The 20,537-nt window shown below is 42.8% G+C and overlaps 1 protein-coding gene across 1 annotated transcript in view; it reads left to right on the forward strand.

Annotated features, from left to right (window-relative positions):
- COL13A1 (collagen type XIII alpha 1 chain) overlaps window positions 1-20,537 on the forward strand; it is a 99,591-nt gene that overhangs the window by 13,394 nt on the left and 65,660 nt on the right. The window contains exons 4-8 of the mRNA XM_087702424.1: window positions 436-534; window positions 1,539-1,571; window positions 4,264-4,290; window positions 5,467-5,502; window positions 11,983-12,045. Of these exons, the coding sequence (XP_087558550.1) occupies window positions 436-534; window positions 1,539-1,571; window positions 4,264-4,290; window positions 5,467-5,502; window positions 11,983-12,045 (258 nt within the window). The remainder of the gene's footprint in view (window positions 1-435; window positions 535-1,538; window positions 1,572-4,263; window positions 4,291-5,466; window positions 5,503-11,982; window positions 12,046-20,537) is intronic.

Here is a 20,537-nt window from a genome sequence, read left to right on the forward strand (position 1 = left end):
GGCAATGCATAAAATACTGCATGATCAAGGGACAGAATTCCATGGGCAGGGTAGGAGTATAGCCACTTAATTTGCCAAATAGATTTTTTACCACTAGGGTACTTCAAATGCATACCTACAAAAAAAATCCATGTGATGTGAATTTTAGTATTAGATGCAGAAGAATCCAACTAACTGTATTGGATGGCATTTGATATTGGCCCTCGGTTTCCCATTCAACCTATTGCAATGGAAGCTTTTTTAAAAAAAAATAATATGGGAATGCACCATCAGCCAATCCACAGTTACTCTTTGCCTGAGTTTTAGAAACCCCCTTCATAGACTTTCTAACAAGACCTTGTTTGGCTTTACCTGTATTCCTTGGCTTAGGATGTTATTTGTTCTCCCATGTTATTTAGCTGTGTTTATAGTAATATTATTCTCAATGAACCTCAGGGTGAACAAGGACAGGCAGGCATCCAAGGGCCTCCAGGGCTACCTGGGCCTCCAGGACCACCAGGGACTCCAGGACCAACTGGCCCATCTGGCCCAGCTGTAAGTGTTTTTCATGTCTCTGTGGATCTTTCTGTTGTGGCCCATCAGCGGCCTGCGGAGCTGGCAACAGATTCAGATAGTGAGGAGGTTGGGGAGGAACATGAGCCAGTCCTGGAGTCTGGGGAAGGCTCTGATGGGGGCTCTGTGTCAGAGGCAGAGAGGTAGCCAGAGCCGTATGCCAGCTATCAATTGCCTTCAGAGTCAGACATCAGTGGGGCAGAAGAACAGCTGGAGCCTGTTCCCAGTGTGCGCATGTGCAGAGTTGCCAGACAAAGGGAACAGCTAAAGAACAGGGTCAACTTGGGAGTAAGGCCACAGGTGGATGATGAATGGCCCCTCCCAGAGGGAATAAAAGAGGAGTGAAGGGGAGTGGAGTTTGCAGGAGGCAATTAATTCGCTTAATTGGTTTGTAATTCTCCGAGACTCCTTGCCAAGTTCTGCAGATATCGGCCTGGCAGCTCTCCAAGCCAGATAAGGAGAGATAAGACTATAAATTCCTCCCTTGAAAGATTTTAAAATTCACAGTAAATTAATAAAAGGGGTTTTTTTTTTCAGGACCAGGAGTTTGCTTCCTGCTCTTGGGAAGTCTCGGTCAGAACAGTCTCCCTCTCCAAGAACCTCAAAATTACCTTTTACCTCTATGTCTGACCAGTTTCTGAGGTTGCCTCAAAGCCTTTGATATCTTCTGGAGGTTTTAAAGAAGAGATTGGATAACCATTTGATAGGGTCTCCTGTTTGAGCAGAGGGTTGGACTAGAAGACCTCCAAAGTCCCTTCCAACTCTGTTATACTGTTATTCTGCCATGAGATGGCTGCACAAGACTATCATTTCATGACACCGATCTGTGAAAAGAGCCAGAGTGGGGCAATTACTCTATGAGTTGAACATTTCCACTCCCAAGCCAACTCTTAAATTAAGAAAGTCTTCAAATGCCTTTGATGGTTTATTCAGATTTACAATACCTGTGTGATATCTCAAAAAGGCTTGTTTCTTTGCTCCCATAGGGGAAAACCGGAGAACCTGGCAAGGATGGAAAGGTAGCCATTTGATCATTTTTTTCTTGCATTTGTTTGTATAAAAATATTTTCTCCGAGCCTGAGAAGGACAACATGGGACACATGTTGAAGTTCAGGGCTTGCATGCGATTAATTGCTGAATTCCACTGCAAAGTTTATTCATCAGAGAAAAATCATATTTCTCCTAGAATGAAGTTTCTAGAGTCATTTTAGTCCTGGCTACATTGCATAACTGAGGCTGAGTCAACCTTGAGCCTGGTGGGATTTGAACTGCCAAATTGCAGGCAGCCAGTAGGCAGCAGAAGTATTCTGCAGTACTGCCCTCTAACCACACAACTTGCTGTACTTTTGAATTCTATTCTGGCATCTGACAACTGCACTACAGGTAGTCTTCAACTTACAACAGTTCATTTAGGAACTGTTCAAATGTCAGGGTTCTGACCAGGGATGGGTTCCTGCCAGTTCTAACCTCTTCTATAGAAGAGGTTCCACAAATCTACAGTGCTGGTTAGAACCGATTCCAGCTCCCTCCCCCCGCCCATCTGCACATCATCAAGATGAAGAGCGAGAGGAGGAATTCTGGGAGTTGAAGTCCACAAGTCTTAAAGCTGTCAAGTTTGAACACCCCTGCGTTTTTTTCTAAAGGATTAGGGGTGCAAGGGTCTTGTAACTTGACAGCTTTAAGACTTACACACTTCAATGCCAGAGTTCCTGAGCCAACATGACTGGAGGAGGAATTCTTGGAGTTGAAGTCCATAAGTCTTAAAGCTGTCAAGTTTGAACACCCCAGGGTTTTTTTTCCCTAAAGGATTAGGGGTGTGAGGGTCTTGTAACTTGACAGCTTTAAGACTTGCGTGCTTCAAATGTCAGAGTTTCTGAGGCAACATTTTGGTTGCTAAGCAAGAGCGTTGTTAAGTGAGTTTCACCACATTTTACAAGTTGACCATGCCCACCCAGTCACATGACTGCCAAGCCACTCCCACTCAGTCACATGGCTGGCAAGCCAGTCCCACCCGGTCACATGGCTGGCAAACCACTCCCATAAAGCAGGCCACACCTACAGAAGAGGTTCTAAAAAAATTTGAAATCCACCACTGGTTCTGACATCAAAATTACAAGGGCACCGAAAAACGCGACTTACGGCATTTTTCACACTTAAAATCATTGCCACATCCCCCTGGTCACGTGATCAAAATTTGGATGCTAGGCAACCGACTCATATTGATGGCTATTGCAGTGCCCTGTAATCATATGGTCAGCGTTTGCAACCTTCTGGCAAGCAGAGTCAATGGAGAAGCCAGATTCACTTAACAATTATGTTACTAACTGAGCAACTGCAATGATTCACTGAACAATTGTGGCAAGAAAGGTTGTAAAATGGGGCAAAACTTCACTTACCAATTGCCTCTCTTAGCAACAGAAATTTTGGGCTCAATTGCAGTTGTAAGTCGAGGACTACCTGTAATAAACCTGGGCTCTGATGCAGAGATGGTCTTCAGCAGGTTCTGACCAGTTCTGGAGAACCGGTAGCAGAAGTTTTGAGTAGTTCAGAGAATAGATAAATACCACCTGTGACTGGCTCTGCCCCCATCTATTCTCTGCCTCCCGAGTCCCAGCTGATCGGGAGGGAATGGAGATTTTGCAGTAACCTTCCCCTGCCACACCCACCAAGCCACTCCCACAGAACCGATAATAAAAATTTTGAATCCCACCACTTCTCTGATGCAACCCGAGGCAGTTTACTGCCTTCCGTGTTCTAATCTGAAAAGTACAGGGAGGAAAACCACGGAAGTCCAGCAGAGAAATCCCATGGCATCATTACAAAAAGGTATAGGGATTGCTGAAGAATACAGATTCAAATGCATCAGAAGTGGTATTCAGCCAGTTTGGACCAGTTTAGGAGAACCGATAGTGCTGATAATCAGTTGGCCCCACCCACCCACCCCTGCCCTATCCTGTCCTTTATTTCCAATTTTCTATCTCATCTCAATCGTGCAGCACAGCTGATTTGCCCCCCCCCCTCACTGTTTTACTTACCATTGCTAGCTTGGGAGGTAAGCAGCTGAGCTTCTAAATGCTCTATTTCCAGCACTGTGCACAAGCACACTCTCACTGAACCAGTTGTTAAACTGGCAGCATCCCACCACTGAAATGCATCCTTAAAATCTGACCAGGTAGATCAGTGGTGAAATTTATATTATTATTTTTTTACTACCAGTTCTGTGGGCATGGTGTGGCTTGGTGGGTGTGGTAGAAGGATACTGCAAAATCCCCATTCCCTCCCACCTCCAAGGGAAGGATACTGCAAAATCTCCATCCCCACAGCCAGAGGTGGCATTTGCCGGTTCTCCGAACTACTCAAAATTTCCGCTACTGGTTCTCTGAACTACGCAAAATTTCTGCTACCGGTTCTCCAAACTACTCAAAATTTCCACTACCGGTTCTCCAAACTACTCAAAATTTCTGCTACCGGTTCTCCAAACTACTCAAAATTTCTGCTACCGGTTCTCCGGAACCTGTCAGAACCTGTTGGATTTCACCCTTGAGATAGATTCAAAATCATCTCTCCATTGAAAAGCATTTCATTAAAGTTCATTCACCCAATGCAAACTATGTTGCTGTGCAAACAGAACTAAAAGAAGGACAGATCTCAGAGTTAAAGTCCTTTGACCATTTTTGCTGCTTCAGTGATCTTGTGTTCCTTTGTCATCAGGGTTTGCCAGGACTTCCTGGACCAAAGGTGAGTAAAATACCTTGAATTAAATATCGGACCTTAGCAGAGTCTTCTGAAATTTCAGTGTTGTGTGCATGAACGTTGCAATCGCCGAAACACGGTTAGAAATCCAGTTGCCAACATGAGATTACTTCTAACTATAAAGTGCTACTCAGCTGAGCTAGGAAATTGTTTTGCAATTTTTTTAAACAAATTTTTTTAAAAGAATCCAGTTCTAAAGTTAACCAACTGTATGAACATTTCCCAATGTGTTAGGGCTTTAATTTTCCTAATTCCCAAACTACATGATCTTAGAAACTGGGTTGTGGATTGTTTATACACTGGATCCAACTCTTAATGATAATGTATTTAATTGTGTGAAATAAATTGACCTAAGGCACATTTTGAAAAACATAATTGACTTCCAATATTCAAAAGTGTGGAGAGAAGTTTAATAAGCTATGGGGTAGTGAGCTTACACAGAACTCTTTTGTTAGGACACAGAGAAATTGGCAATCAAAATCTAAGTGGTTTTTTTTTTTTTTTTTTGCTAGTTATTATATATTTCTCCTTCTGCTACATGGCACCATCTTTCCCATCTAAGGACAATTCTTCTTAACAACCAAATTCATGTGGATCTGAAAGGGTAAAATAGCCCTTAACAATGGATATCATAAAGGGATGCGGTGGCTCAATGTCTAAGACGCTGAGCTTGTCGATCAGATCAGCAGTTCGGCAATTCGAAACCCTAGCACCACGTAACAGAGTGAGCTCCCATTACTTGTCCCAGCTTCTGCCAACCTAGCAGTTCGAAAGCATGTAAAAATGCAAGTAGAAAAATAGGAACCACCTTTGGTGGGTAGGTAGCAGCGTTCCGTGCACCTTCAGCGTTTAGTCATGCCGTCACATGACCACGGAGACGTCTTCGGACAGCGCTGGCTCTTCGGCTTTGAAACGGAGATGAGCACCACCCATAAAGTCAGGAACGACTAGCGCATATGTGCGAGGGGAATCTTTACCTTTACCTTTATGGATATCACAGTTATTTTCTTAAGACATGAATACTTTTCAGTGGTCTAATTCTCATTCAGTATCTTCTTCAGAATCGTGATTTGTGTTCATTTTCTTTAAAAGAATATTTTGGTTTGAGTCTCCAGGTAGCTTAATTCACTCTATTTTTTTTCTTTTCAATTGAATTTATAGGGTGACCCTGGACTTCAAGGATACCATGGAAGGAAGGTATAATGAACAATATAAAAATTGAATTAGAATGTAGGCAGATTTTAAATTCATTAAAATTGACCACAGCCATCTCAGAATATGATACACCATTCTCAGGGGTGGGCTGCTATGGATTTGCCCAGGTTTGGGAGAACCCATAGCTAACTTTATGGTCGGTTTGGAGAACCTCCAAATCCCACCTCTGGCTGGCCCCACCCACCACATCCTGCCCCTGCCACCCCAACATGCCCCTCCCAGGAGTCTCCACAGGCCCGTTTTGGATGAAAGGTAAGTGCAGGGCCTACACGGAGGCTCAGAGAGGGGGAAAAACAGGCCTCCCAGAAGACCTTTGGAGCCCCAGGGAGAAAGTTCTTGCCCACCCAGAGGCTCGAGGAAAGTCTCCGGAGCCTGGGGAAGGTGAAAACATGCACACATGCCATGGTGCAGGAGGCCGACTAGGCCACACCCACCATAGCCACACCCACCCAGCAACCGAGCAGGGAACATGTTGCTGAAATCTTTTTTAAAGTTTTTTATTTTTCCATTTTCATAACATATAATCTCACATGTATACTATTACATAGACAACATCGTATTGTATTATTAAATGTTTACATCAATTCATCTTACCATCCACTCCCAAAAACAATTATTGGCTCTTCTGCTCTCCATACACCATATCTGTATCTTGTCCATCACTTTCTTTTCCCTCTCTCCTCCCCCTCCCTACCTCTTTTCTTCCCTCTTCTCTACTTCCCCTTCCTCTCTCTTTCTCCTCTCTCCCCTTTCCACTCCTCCTTTCTCTCCTCCTCTCTCCCCCCTTTGCCCTCTCTCCTATCCCTCTCTTCTTCCCTTACCTCTCTCTGCTCTACTTCACACTCTTCATCTCATTTACTTGGATATTGCTGAAATTTTTGAAGGCCACCCCTGACCATTCTTCATCTTATGTATAGATATCTAAGCATTTTCCTAGCCGTGACATTTACTTAATTTCTTCCTGTGGGCATCTTTGACTAAGAGTGCCAGGGCCTAGGACGATAGGCATTGTGATTTCCTCCTGAGCCTCCTGAGCTTATCAGTGTTTTTTAACCTTAAGAACTTTAAGAAGTGTAGATTTGACCTGCTGGCTTTCTGCTTTATTAATAATGAGTAAAATCTGTTGTAAGACTATGATCCTGAAGATGTTTCCAAATCTCCACTGCTACTTTGCTTTTTAGGTTGCTTGAGACTGTTGCTGTCTGACAAGCTGATTAAATTCTGGTCCATCCATAAGAACACCTGACCGAAGTTGACTTGGTTACAATAAGCTTTTCCCATCCTTAGCAAGTTTACATATCAGAGAGGAAAAGTAACAAATGTAAAAAAGTAAAAAATGCTAGAGAAGTGAGAGCGCTTGTGAATAAACAATTTCCACAATTTTTCTGAGATAACATAGTCCAATGTTGGTGAACCTTTTCGGCACCAAGTGCCAAAACAGGAGCATGCACACTGGAAACTAGAAGATCAGACACCCGACGCACATGTGGGTGCTGGGAAGATGATCTTCCAGTTTCTGGCATGCGCATGCGCACTGGACACCTGGTCTTCCAGTTTCTGGCATGCATGCTCACACAAAGACCAGCTGGGCGATGTGTATGCATGTGCCAGAAACTGGAAGATCACCTTTCCGGCACGCGCATGCACATCGGGCAGCTACTCTTCTGGTTTTCGGCGCTCTCCTGTGCATGAAGACCATCTGGCCAGTGCGCCAGAACCTGGAAGAGCAACAGGTGATGGCTCGAATGCCTGGAGAGATGGCTCTGCATGCCACTTCTGGCACATGTTCTGTAGGTTCGCCATCACAGACAGTGTCCTTTAAAGACTGATTCTACATCCCATTTAAAGCACTTGCAATTGCAGTAAGTTAAGAAGCTCTTTTACCTGGTTAATTCTTTTCAATTCTTTCATAACATATTGGTAGTTATTCTTCTGCTCCATTTACCATGCTCAATTTTATTTTGATGGGTGACTTTTATTATACTGTAAGTTCAAGTGAATTTCACAGATAGATTGAGGCAGGATTTTACACTAAGGTCATGTTGCAATAGTTCTGCAATCCAGCGATTAAATCTACTGTTTTGCCTCCTAGGGATAAATTGAAAAAAATTATGATGAGTGCTGTCTCAAGGGGAAAAAATTAATTACAGTAATGGCACACAACTCTGCCATTATCATAGTGGTGAAAACTAGTCCATATTCTGTACGTTTTAAGCATCTAAATAACAGGTTCATTCAATCCCTGTTCAATGAAAACTTTGCAATGCGGGATCTCCAAGAGATGGGCATTTTTTTCCCAACAGAAGTGAATATCTATACTTCTGGATTGAACTCTGGAATCCTTGATGCTCTCCGAATGTGGTTGTTTGATTGCAGATGTTTTATTTCCCAACTAGAATGCATCTTCATACCTAGTGGGGTAATGAAAGCATCCGCAAGCAAAAAACCACGCCAGGGGTGAAATCAAGTTACCTTTGCTATAGGTTCAGTAGCAATGTGAGAGCACCCGCACTTCGCTCATATGCTCCACCTGTGCACAAGTGCAGGATCATCCGTGCAAGCGCAGCACCATCCATGCATGAGCAGAGTGTCAAAAATGGACGTGATGACATCCAGGCAGGTGGGTGGAGCCTGCTACTGAGCATGCTTGCAAAGGTAAGCGAACAGCGGGGGGGGGGAACCACTGTGCCACATGATTTAGATTAGCTGGAAAGCAGGACATCCTGCTTTCTAGCTAATATAAATCGCACATCACAGCTGATCATCAGAAATCACCTGAACCGGTAGCATTTTTTTTTTTTTTACTACCGGTTCGGGTGAACCAGTAGCATTTTTACTACCGGTTTAGGCAAACTGGTCCAAACTGGTAGTATTTCACCCCTGAATCGTGCTCAGAAAGCATCAAGGGCTCCATATTCACTTCTCTTTAAATGATTCTGGAAAAGAAGAACCTCCCAATGCTGATTTTATTGACTCCTGATGGACCAAAATTGTCCTAGCATTATATGCTGATATAATAATATCAGAGATGGTACAACTGAATCTAATGTAAGGGAGGAGAAGAAGCATGGAAAAAGAGAGAAATTTAGAATAGAATAGAATGGAATGGAATGGAATGGAATGGAATGGAATAGAATAGAATAGAATAGAATAGAATAGAATAGAATAGAATAGAATAGAATAGAATAGAATAGAATAGAATAGAATAGAATAACAGAGTTCTAGTCCAACTCCCTTCTTAGGCGGGGCATTCTACGCCACTTCAGACAAATGGCTATCCAACATCTTCTTAAAAACTTGCAGTGGGAGCATTCACAACTTCTGGAGGCAAATTGTTCCACTGATTAATTGTTCTAACTCAGGAAATTTCTCCTCACTTCTAAGTTCCTTCTCTCTTTGATTAGTTTTCACCCATTGCTTCTTGTCCTGCCCTCAGGTGCTTTGGAGAATAGCTTAACTCCCTCTGCTTTGTGGCAGCCCCTGAGATAATGGAACACTGCTATCACGTCTCGCTTAGTCCTTCTTTTTATTTGTTTCAGAGAGTGAAACAAATGAAATTTGTTTCAGACAGGGAAAGGATAGAATGCTAATATAAAGATAGCAATTCAAAAGATAATTTTATAAACAGGATTGAATACTCTTAACAGCCTGCAGTCATGTCTATTGTGCAACTGTTTGTATGCATTATTTGGCTGAAATTGTAACACTTGGCAAGAGTTCTCTTGAAATCGGCATAAATCAAAGACCTGGCCTTCTGCAGAAAAGTGAAAATCATAGTCTCTGTGGCCCAGATCCATCTTTTCACATCTGTGTGCACAATTTATGGCCTCTTTTCCAATGACAATGATGTTTTCTTCATTAGCTGACTATGCAACACTTAGTGGCTTCACAGCTCTCAGGAGAATGAAGCAAGTCATTGCTCGGCGGCTGTGTGGGCGTGCATCAGTGAAAGAGCTGTCTTCTTACAGTATAGGAAGGGGTTCATAAGTCTGAATTTTTAATCCGTGGAAGAAAAGTTTTGTTTTGACATAAGAAGAAAGTCCTAGGATGCCTTTCTTATTTTATTACATTAGATATATACCCCACTTGTCATTCGGAATCTTAAGGCAGCAAACACAATGGTTTCTCCAGAGGTGGTATTCAGCCGGTTCGGACCAGTTTACCCAAACCAGTAGTGGAATCGTGGGTGCAAGTGGGTGGCCCAGCCACCTGCTCTGGCTCTATGCCATCCTATTTAGGCACATTTTTTGAGTCTGGGTGCATGCACGGGAAGTGTGCACACAAGCAAAGTCCATGCGCAGAAGGCTGGGCTTATATGCGGAAGGAATGAGTGAAGTGAGCGGGTGCACAGCGGCAAGCTGGTGGTAACAAAATGTGGGGGGAAAAAACCTGCTGGGTTTCTCCTTCCTTTTCCCCCTATCCCAACAACCCTGTGAGAGCTGAGATAGAGTGATTGCCTCAGAGTCATCTAAAGAGCTTTTTTGAATGAGAACCTGAGTGTCTCCTCTCCAGGGAATTCAATACCTTCACCACTATCTACATTGTCTCTGTATTGTTGAGGGGAAAGAATGGCTGGAAGGCTAGAGCAGATGCCTCATTGAGATAGAAGTTCTTTCTCACCATTAAATTTCATTTTATTAGATTGGGCCCAGGGTTCAAATCTGTTGAGATCCTTCTGAATCTTGAATCTATCTTTTGGAGTATTGGCTATTACTGCCAGCTTGGTGTCATCTGCAGATTTGATCAGTTCCCCTTCTGTTCTCTCATCCAAGTCGTTTATGAAGACATTGAAGATTACTGCATCTAAGACAGAACATTGGGGTATTCCACTGCACATTTCCTTCCCTGTAGATGTAGTTCCATTGAGGTCTACATGTTGAGCATGGCTGGTCAGCCAGTTATGAATCCATCTGGGGCGATGCTGTCTAACACACATTTTTTTCTCTGTTACCAAGAAGTAGGTTGTAATCTACTTTATCAAAAGCCTTACTGAAGTCCAAGTAAATTATGTTCACAGCATTTCTCTGGTCCAACTAATTTAGTCACTTTGCCCAAAAAATGCAATAAGATTTGATTGGCAGGATCTGATTTTGATAAACCCGTGTTGGCTTTGGGTTACATCACCTACCGTGGCTCTCTATTACTGAGAGAAAAGAATGGTTGGGAGGTTGGAGTTGATCCTCCCTGTGACAGAGGTCCTTTCAAAACAGGGAAAGGAAAAGTGACTTTGGGAAGGACAACTTCCCAACATCAAACACAAACATTTCTCTTCTAGTTCTCTGTTGTGTGCATCATTCTGAAACCACAAGGTAACTTTGCTTTAAAAGGATTTTACAAGGAACATATAAAACCTACTCATCCAAGACCATTTCCTCCCTGCTGTCTTTTGCATTAACATCCTCACACAAAGTGAATGGGGGGGAAAAACCTAATGCTTCCTGTGCAGGATCACAACATAACCTGAAGGTCCAGACAGTAAGACTGACAAGCATTCATTGCTTTGAAAAGGAGGAATCCACACCAGTTTGGTGACTGAGACCTTACCTTGAACTATGCTTTTCTAAGCATTGTTGAATTCTTCTTCATTCTCCCATCCCCTAAAAGTGGAGGCGTAGTCGCCTAGGCAGTTAGAATCCTCCACTTTGTGGGGGTTTTTTTTCTTATCACATGCATTTTGTAAATGTTTACTCTATATATCTTTTATTCATTAAACATGAAACTCAGTCAACTGAACGTTTAAAGATCTATCACAGATATCATTGACTGGCGCTGATGGTTGATTCCGGTTTTTGCCAGCATCCTAGGTATCAACCAAGTATCTTCTTAAAATGTACGATTTCCGAGTAGCGCAGTTAGTAGTTTTTGCAGTTCTGCTGGTGTCCTTGCAGGAAGCTGCAATTTCTTGATGTATTTTGTAAAATTCCTATTCTTATTATCATCATCATCATCATCATCATCACCATCATCATCATCATCATTATGGTTCATTGCACAGCCAGCCAGATGTTTAAACTGGATTTGGCAATTTTATCTACCTTTTGAGCCCTTCTCAAGAACTTGGAATAGGCAGATTTTTTTTTATGGTGTTAAAAGGTATCGTCACAGGAGATAAGCAATTCCAAGTAATTCTGCCTTTCACAATTGACCGATGAGAATTTTGTAAGTGTGGTGAGATTTAAGTGGTGCTCCAGTTGCTTTGGGATTGCAACCGAGGTGCCTATTACTATTGGTACTATCTTTGTTTTCTTTTCCCACAGTTGTTCCATTTCTATTCGCAGGCCTTTGTATTTTGTGATTTTCTCCCGTTTTTCCTCTTTTGTTTTGATGTCTCCAAGTATTGCCATGTATCCTAACCAGACTTTTTTTTAATCTTTCTTAAAGACAATAGTTAAGCCTGGGATGTTATATGGTGGAGGTTTATTGTTGTTGTTGTTGTTATTTTTTCTTGCATCTTTTCCTTAGGGTGAAGTGGGTGAAACAGGCTTACCAGGAACACCTGGACTTCCAGGATCTGCTGGCTCTAAGGTAAACGTCATATTGCACTAACAAATGCTTATCTTAACAAATACTCACTTGAGGTTTTTAAGAAGAGAATAATGTGCTTCAGAGGTGGGTTCCTACTGGTTTGGACCGGTTCAGCCGAAGCTGTAGTAACTTGGAGGCCTGAGACACTGGAACCGGCAGCGATCCAGGCCTGCCACACCCCTGAACCGGTTCTCTCAGCATCACCCTAGCATCGCCGCCATCTTGTTTTCTCCTTCTCGCATGCACAGAGCAATTTTTGTGCGCTTGTGCGGGGCACGTCCCTGAGTGAACTGTCAGTAGCGGCAGCTGGAACCCACCCCTGATGTGCTTCCTTCCCCCCACCCCCCACCCCCCGTTGCATAGGGGAGAAAGGCAGACAGTAGCCTGAAGGTAGGCATGGACACTTTGTTACTTAAAATAAGGCATTGTTATGAAAACCGCAACCCTGGCCAGACTTATTGAGTGGCAAAGACATCTGTCTTGTGTTGCCGTTCGATTAACCACAAGCAGACATCCCATGTCTTATTTCCACAAGGCACAAAGGTTTACTCAGTGAAATCTACCTTTGAAGGGCTCCTTGGAATTTGACTCTTAGCAAAAGCCTCTCCTTTTACCACTCAAATTGGCCGATGATTTCTCGTCTTCCTGCACTTTGGGATTGAGGGGTTTTTATCCAGAAAAATCTGGCTAGCTGACACACATCAAATCTATCTGGGGTCAACAGGTCCTGACTCTGAGGTTTGGCACGCACCTTTTCTCTTCTTTTACTATTTTAGGGCTCTTTGAAAAGCTAGCCTTGATTTCATGCCCATATGTTATTTATTCAACTGAAATCTATATCGAGCCCATGCAATTTAAATATATTACTGTTCTTTTCTTTTTTAAAGCATCTTACCATTTTGGCTAACATTCACAAAAGGTAAAGGAAAAAAACTGCCTGGCCAGAGTTAAAATGCCTGGTTCTCATATATCATAAATGCAAATGTGAGTGTTTTGATCTAAAAATGGAAGTGGATGCTTTTTGTTTTTCTTCTCTGCTCCCATCAGGATCTGTTTAGACCAACATTAGTTATATGATACACATATTGCAGGAAAAGTCAGCAATAACTGATCCAAAACAGTCTTCCTTGATTTATCCCTTCGTTTTCATGAGTAATCAAAACATGTTACCAATATGGTCTTCTCCAAGTTGATGTCCTCCAGATGTGCTGGACAATAAATCCCATAATCCTTAACAAGCAGGACTGGGAATTGTAATTTAACATATTTCCAGGCCACCAGATCTGAGAAGGCAGTAAGGAAGAAAGCCCACAATATGTAACGTTCAGAGCAACTTAGAGTAGAGTAGAGTAGAGCAGAGCAGAGCAGAGCAGAGCAGAGCAGAGCAGAGCAGAGCAGAGCAGAGCAGAACAGAACAGAACAGAACAGAATAACAGAGTTGGAAGGGACCTTGAAGGTCTTCTAGTCCAACCCCCTGCTTAGGCAGGAAACCCTGCACCACAGCAGAAAAATGGTTATCCAATATCTTCTTAAAAACTTCCAGTGTTGGAGCATTCACAACTTCTGGAGGCAAGTTGTTCCACCGATTAATTGTTCTCACTGTCAGGAAATTTCTCCTTAGTTCTAAGTTGCTTCTCTCCTTGATTAATTTCCACCCATTGCTTCTTGTCCTACCCTCAGGTGCTTTGGAGAATAGTTTGACTCCATCTTCTTTGTGGCAGCCCCTGAGATGTTGGAAGACTGCTATCATGTCTCCCCTAGCCCTTCTTTCTATTAAACTAGACATACCCAGTTCCTGCAACCGTTCTTCATATGTTTTAGCCTCCAGTCTCCTCATCATCTTTGTTGCTCTTCTCTGCACTCTTTCTAGAGTCTCCACATCTTTTTTACATCATGGCAACCAAAACTGGATGTAATGTAAGTTTTGAACTCACACATCAATTAGATTCTAAACTTGCCCGATCAATGTTTACTAAGGAACGAAAGGGTGTGTAGCTGCCTTCATTCTCAAACTGGAGTACAAATATACAGATTTGTAAAGGAAATAGTCGGTAGGTGGACCGTACAAAGCTTTGAAGGGGTGTTTTGCTCTGAGCGGAGCTACAATTTGAAGCTACTCCAAGAAGCAACGCAGCACAGACCTTCTAAAGAACAAAGGAAAACTGTGTTGTTGCTTGTTTCGTATCCCACCAGGGACAACTTCCTTTACTTTCACCCCACTGGAATAAGTCTCTACATCTGTGCAGAAGCCCCTCTCAGTTTGGGTCTGCTGGGAAGAGTCCTCCCCACCTCCCTCTAAGGCAATATAAAGCCTTTTCATGGTGCAAATTGCATTACTGCTGCAGCTCAGTAAGACAGCTAGCATAGTCTGAACAGCTTGAGCCATCAAAGCTTCATGAAGATCTACTTGGGTGAACAAGCATGCTAAATTCCTCTGTTGACTTCATTAGTAAACATCTGTTCCCCAGTTAAGATTTCCAGGCATGTTTGCTGTCTTGCAGGAAAAGGAGCTGTGATGGAGAGCATAGCAGATAAGCAATGATAACTGAATGCTAAGGACCAGGGGTCTCCAACCTTGGCAACTTTAAGACTTGTAGACTTCAACTTCCAGAGTTCCTCAGCCAGCTTTGTTGCCTGATAAATTCTGGGGTTGAAGTCCACAAGTCTTAAAGTTGCCAAGGTTGGAGACCCCTGCTAAGGACTATCCACACACTGCCACTGCTGATCAAACTCTTGTTATCCCCAGGCAAACATCATATTAGACCAGACTTCTATCTAAAACAATACAATAGCTACTCAATTGAAGATAAGTAACTCTTTAAAAAAAACAAATGGATACAGATTAACAGAGTTGGAAGGAACCTTGCGGGCCCAACTCCCCCTCCCCGCCCAAGCAGACCCTACACCATTTCTGACAAATGGCAATCCAATCTCTTCTTGAAAGCCTCCAGTGATGAAGCTTCCACAATTTCCAAAAGAAACTTCTGTTCCATGGGTTGATTGTTCTCGCTGTCAGAAAATTTCTCCTTATTTCCAGGTAGAATCTCTCCTTGTTCAGTTTCCATCCGTTACTCCTTGCCTGGCCTTCAAGTGCCTTGGAAAATAGCTTGACCCCCCATCTTCTCTGTGGCAGCCCCTCAAATATTGGAAGACTGCTGTCATGTCTCCCCTGGTCTTTCTCTTCACTAGACTAGCCATGCCCAGTTCCTGCAACTGTTCAACATGTTTTAGCCTCCAGTCCCCTAATCATCCTGGTTGCTCTCCTCTGCACTTTTTCTAGAGTCTCAACACCTTTTTTATAGTGTGGTGACTAAAACTGGATGCAGTACTCTAGGTATGGTCTTACTAAAGCTACCTTTATCTGAAATGTTGTGTTTATACCATTGAGACAAGATATCGGTGGCCATCAAGAAGCTGAAGAGACATTTATGGTCCTCTTTAAAGATTTTAACCAATTATAAATGATGAAAAACTGAATATAAGAGTTTGGAATGATGTGACAGGTGATGCAGTGATTTGCAGAAGGAATGGTACCAGAGGAAAAAGAGAAAGTATTACTCTCGAAATTTTCAGATTTTCAACAGTTTCTTGTTTTAATTTGCAAACTAAGGTGGTGACTTCTGTAGATCGGCTAGATGCTGCCACCTGCTGTCCAGCAGCCAAACTCCAGTCATCTATAGGTTTTCCTTGACCTCTTCTTTTTATGAAAATGATACAACAGACTTTGTCACAAGGTCCACTCGGTCAAAAAGATCACAGACAATGATTTTGCAAGGATGGATTCCTTGTTTTTCTTTCTCTCTCAAATTCTCTTCTATGAATTATATCTCATTAATGTCCTTACAATTCGAGAATGATGGTTTCATTGACTGATCATGGGAATCTATTCTTTTGTCCAGAACTTTGCTTAAATGTTTCTGAGATGGTTGTTGCTGCTGATTTGGAGGGTAGATTCGTTCAGGAATTGACCGTTAAACCCACCAAGCATCACATTGGATGGCATGATTTGAGATCCTTTTCGATATTTTCAAATGCCACCTACCTTAACATGTCTTGGACGCAGTTCCAGAACTCTTCATAAACATTTTGATAGAAGGAAAGAGGGAAGGGCCAACCCATCCAACATATTTTAGTGTTGGTTTCCATATGTGCTTACAAGTTGCCTATTACTGTATTTTCGGAGTATACAACGCACCTTTTTCCTTTCTAAAAGAGGGTGAAAATTTGGGTACGTCTTTGAAAGTAGCCCCACACACCCACCGCCCCCAATCCTTTGACCTCTGTCTCCCAGCAATTTACCTCCTTGCAGCAAATGGGGACAATGGGGCTTGCAGAGGCTGCAATACGCTATAGCAATCCCTGCAGCCTGAAACAGCTGATGATCGGGAGGCCCAAGCTGAAATTGAAAGTGAAACTTGCTGTTTGCTACAGGAGGCAAATTGCTGAGGCACAGGGAGATTTTTTTTTCCTTGTGTTAATCAGTCTGTTTGCTGTTTGCTACAAGGAGGTAAGTCAATAACTATACATCTCTATAGAATGTTCAAATTATTAGACTTATTTTTTAAAGACTGCTTTATTATTGTTCCAGACAGCTTAACAAAATGAAGAAGCTTTTTAAAATAAATGCTTGATCTGAAGAGGCCCAATGCTATTGTATCTTCTTTTAAATAGCAGAGAATAACTATACTTCCAGGAAGCACATCAATTTTAACAACATCTGTACAAGTGTAGTCTGAAATGTAACACCACAAACAGTGTATATCGTCTCTACTGTTTGCTGTTTGTTGAAATGAGGCAAATTGCTGGGAGGCAGAGGCAGATTTCCCCCCCCCCTTGTTTTCCTCCCTACGTGTGTCTTATACTTCAGAGCATCTTAAACTCCAAAAAATATGGTATTTATCATGAGCAGCTAAACGAAAGACATGCAAGTTATCTACTACAGGTTTTTGGAGAATTTAAATCTCAAGACATACAGCTTCTTAATGCAGGCTTTTCAGTGAGCTAGCAATCAGAAAGCAGCACATGACACATGGTAGAAAAAGTGTCCCAGTCCCCATAAAAGTTTTAAGTTTAAAAAGGATGCCAACAGGAGATGTTCTTTTTGGGGCAAACTTCTGAATTTTTCTGAACTTTCAAATGAAGTCTTCTATTGCCCCCTGGTGGTTTAGCAGAAGACATTATCTGTCCATGTCATATTTCAAGTTTGCAATTGATTTATGTACCTTCATCTTTGGGTAATGACCTTTGGCAATGTGCATTTTCCTAATTGTGGCAAATATAAACACTTTGCTTCTACGTTTTGCAAAGGCAGTTTCATTCTGCCTAATTGCTGCTCTTAAACCTTACGATTTGCCTTTCATCTGCTTTGCCTCAACTGATTTTTTTATTATAGTGCTGTCACTGCCATCTCTTGTGTTTACCAATGACCCTATAACGCCATCCCTGAATGTAGCAGTTACATGTAAACAAAATCTTCTGTGTGTCCACCGAATTAAAAATGCAAATGATGTTAGATACGATTAAGGCTAAAAATAATAATGTTGGACATTATTGCACTAAACTCAGTGGGGGTTACTTCTTTGATTACTGCTGGTCCAGTTGTGATGGGTGTTTTTCATTTTAATCCCAAATATGGCTGCAAAAATATAAGCAATCTATTATTATTCCCATAGTTAAAATACAGAATAGCAGCCTAGCCAAAAAGCCCTATATTCCTGTATTAGGAATACATTCCTCCAATTATTCATCTCGGGCTGTGATGGTGAGCCTATGGCATGAGTGCCACAGGTAGCACCCAGAGCCCTCTCTAAGGGCTTGTGAGCCATCGCCCCAGCTCAAATCTACCATGCATTCATGCATGCCTCCAGGCGGCTATTTGGTTTTTGGGTCTCTGCCACACATGCATGGGAACAGGACGCATGCGGGAGACATGCGTGCATGCGCGGGGGAGGGGTGCAGGGGTGGGTCACACGTGCATTGCATCATGGGTGCATCTGCGTGCTTTCAGCGCGTGGCGACAAAAAGGTTAGCCATCACTGATCTAGGGAAAGAAGTAACACAGTATGTTTCAACCTTGGCAACTTGTAGATGTGTGGACTTCAAATCCCAGAATTCCCTAGCCAGCTTGGAGGTTTCAAAAGCATTGGACAAGGAAGGCCAGGTTGCCATTAGAAGAAGCAAAGTGAATGCAAGATTCACTCAGTTTTAATCCATTGAAGGAGACAAAGGCCCATTATTGCCCCCCACTCTTTCTTATTAGTGGAAATTGGTTTCTTCTTTGGGGCAAATGTAGATTAATTCAGAAAATGCAACAAAAGCTTGCTTCTCCATTATAAAAAAAAGGGGAAGCTGAGAGTAGTGAACATTTGTCTCATATGAAAGAATTAAATTCTGCTCGTGGCTCAAGAAGAGTTTGTGTCTTTCAACTATGATATTTCCTCCCTACTATTGTACTGGTGGAAAGCTGGAAAGAATTATAGATACTTCTCAGCACATAAGGCTATAAAATAGGTACTGGGTAAGGATAAAAGAACCTACTGTAGATTTAGGTTTATCTCAATTTCACTTTGGTCACATGTTTCACTCTGTAAGTATAAAATTGGATATTAACTTCCTGACATTCAAAACAAGTAATTAATACGAAAGCTAATAACTATTCCAGTCAGATACATATATATTCTCTTAGGCCCGCTTTGTACAAGAAATTTTAGAGCCACATAAAGGTAATATCAGGTCCAAAAGTCCAGGTCCATACCAGTGGTGGGTTTCAAAAATTGTTCGAACCTACTCTGTGGGTGTGGCCTCCTTTGTGGGAGTGGCTTGCCACCCATGTGACTGGATGGGAGTGGTTTGCCGCCCATGTGACCGGATATGAAGATGCCAACGACACTTGTCAGAACCACCTTAAATTACCTCACACACAGCACTGGCATGCATAAGAACATGATGTAAACTTGTTTTTTAAAAGGCATCTTTGGTTTGCGTTAAAACAACTTCAACACACGCAATGTTCTGATTGCACCACAAACGCAGTAGTCATCCTTACCTTTCACAGAGGCACTGAGTTTTATAAATATGAGCATGATAGTGTAGAATAATCATATCCAAGGAGGTCCAGTTAAACTGATTTATTGTTACTCATGCCCATCCACAGGAATATTCTTAACCAGTGGTGCAAGGGTGGGCTCCAGCTTCTATTGCTAAATTCCTCCTCTCGCTCTTCATCTTGATGATGTGCGGATGGGTGTGGGGAGGGAGCTGGAACCGGTTCTAAACGGCACGGTAGATTTGTGGAACCTCTTCTATAGAAGAGGTTGGAACTGGCAGGAACCCACCTCTGGCGCACATGCACAGTAGTAAAAAAAAGCTTCTGCACATGTATAGAATCAAAAAACAAAATGGCGGTGCCAACGGCAATGCCAATAGAACTGGTTCGGGGGCATGGCAGGCCGAGTTACTAGCTACTCGGCCGAACCAGGCCAAACCGGTAGGAACCCACCTCTGCAGTGGTGGGATTCAAATAATTTAACAACTGGTTCTCTGCCCTAATGATTTCTTCCAATAACCAGTTCACCAAAATGCTTAGAAAGTTAACAACCAGTTCTCTCGAAGTGGTGCAAACTGGCTGAATCCCACCACTGTTCTTAACTAAGGATCAGTACCTGCTTGGAGTTCGATAAGGGTCTACACCAGGGGTGTCAAACTCAAGGCCCGGGGGCCAGATCTGGCCCGCAGGGTGTTTAGATCTGGCTCACAGGGCTGCCCTGGAAACAGCAAAAGCCTCTGATGGCAAGGGCTCCCAAGTTCTGTTTTTGCTGGCAGAGTTGCAGGAGGCCATCACAGCCAAAAATGGAGCTCAGGAGACCGTTTTCCCTGGCACAGCCCTCGGGCCACCATAGGCACCCCCAACACAAGTGATGTTGAGCTGACCACAGCCACCCCAGTCATGCCACCCCAGCCTCCCCCCCCCCTGAGGTCAAACACAACCCTGATGCAGCCCTCAATGAGATCGAGTTTGATACCCCTGGTCTACGGAACTCAAGCAGGATTAGACTTAGCTTCCCTGTGGCTACGTAGGGATTCTAGGCTGATCCCTCTTTTCACCCCACCCTTAGGCTCTGCCAGTCCTTCTCCCAGAGGTGCAAGTGTCTCATAAAGAAGCATCTCTTGGAAACAAAATAAATTCACAGAAATGCATTTGATCCAAGAAAAGTGCACAATATTTTTTTTTAATCAGGTGACTTTTACTGATAAATATCACAATGAATATCAGTCTATTTTCATCCACAGAAACAGATGGATGCATACTATTCTAATGAAAAAACTAAATGTTATGCACTATAGCCGTGATGGCGAACCTACAGCAGTGGCATGCAGAGCCCTCTCTGTGGGCACACACGCCATTGCCAGCTGCTCTTCTGGTTTCTGCCAGGCAAATTTTGCGGGCACTGGAGCTCTGGAAAAGGGCCTGAAACAGCCCCAAAAATGGCCAA

Source organism: Thamnophis sirtalis, unplaced genomic scaffold (genome assembly GCF_051295495.1).
Source record: "Thamnophis sirtalis isolate CommonGarterSnake01/CBP01778 unplaced genomic scaffold, rThaSir2_p1.2 scaffold_15, whole genome shotgun sequence".
In the NCBI taxonomy this organism is placed as follows: Eukaryota; Metazoa; Chordata; class Lepidosauria; order Squamata; family Natricidae; genus Thamnophis; species Thamnophis sirtalis.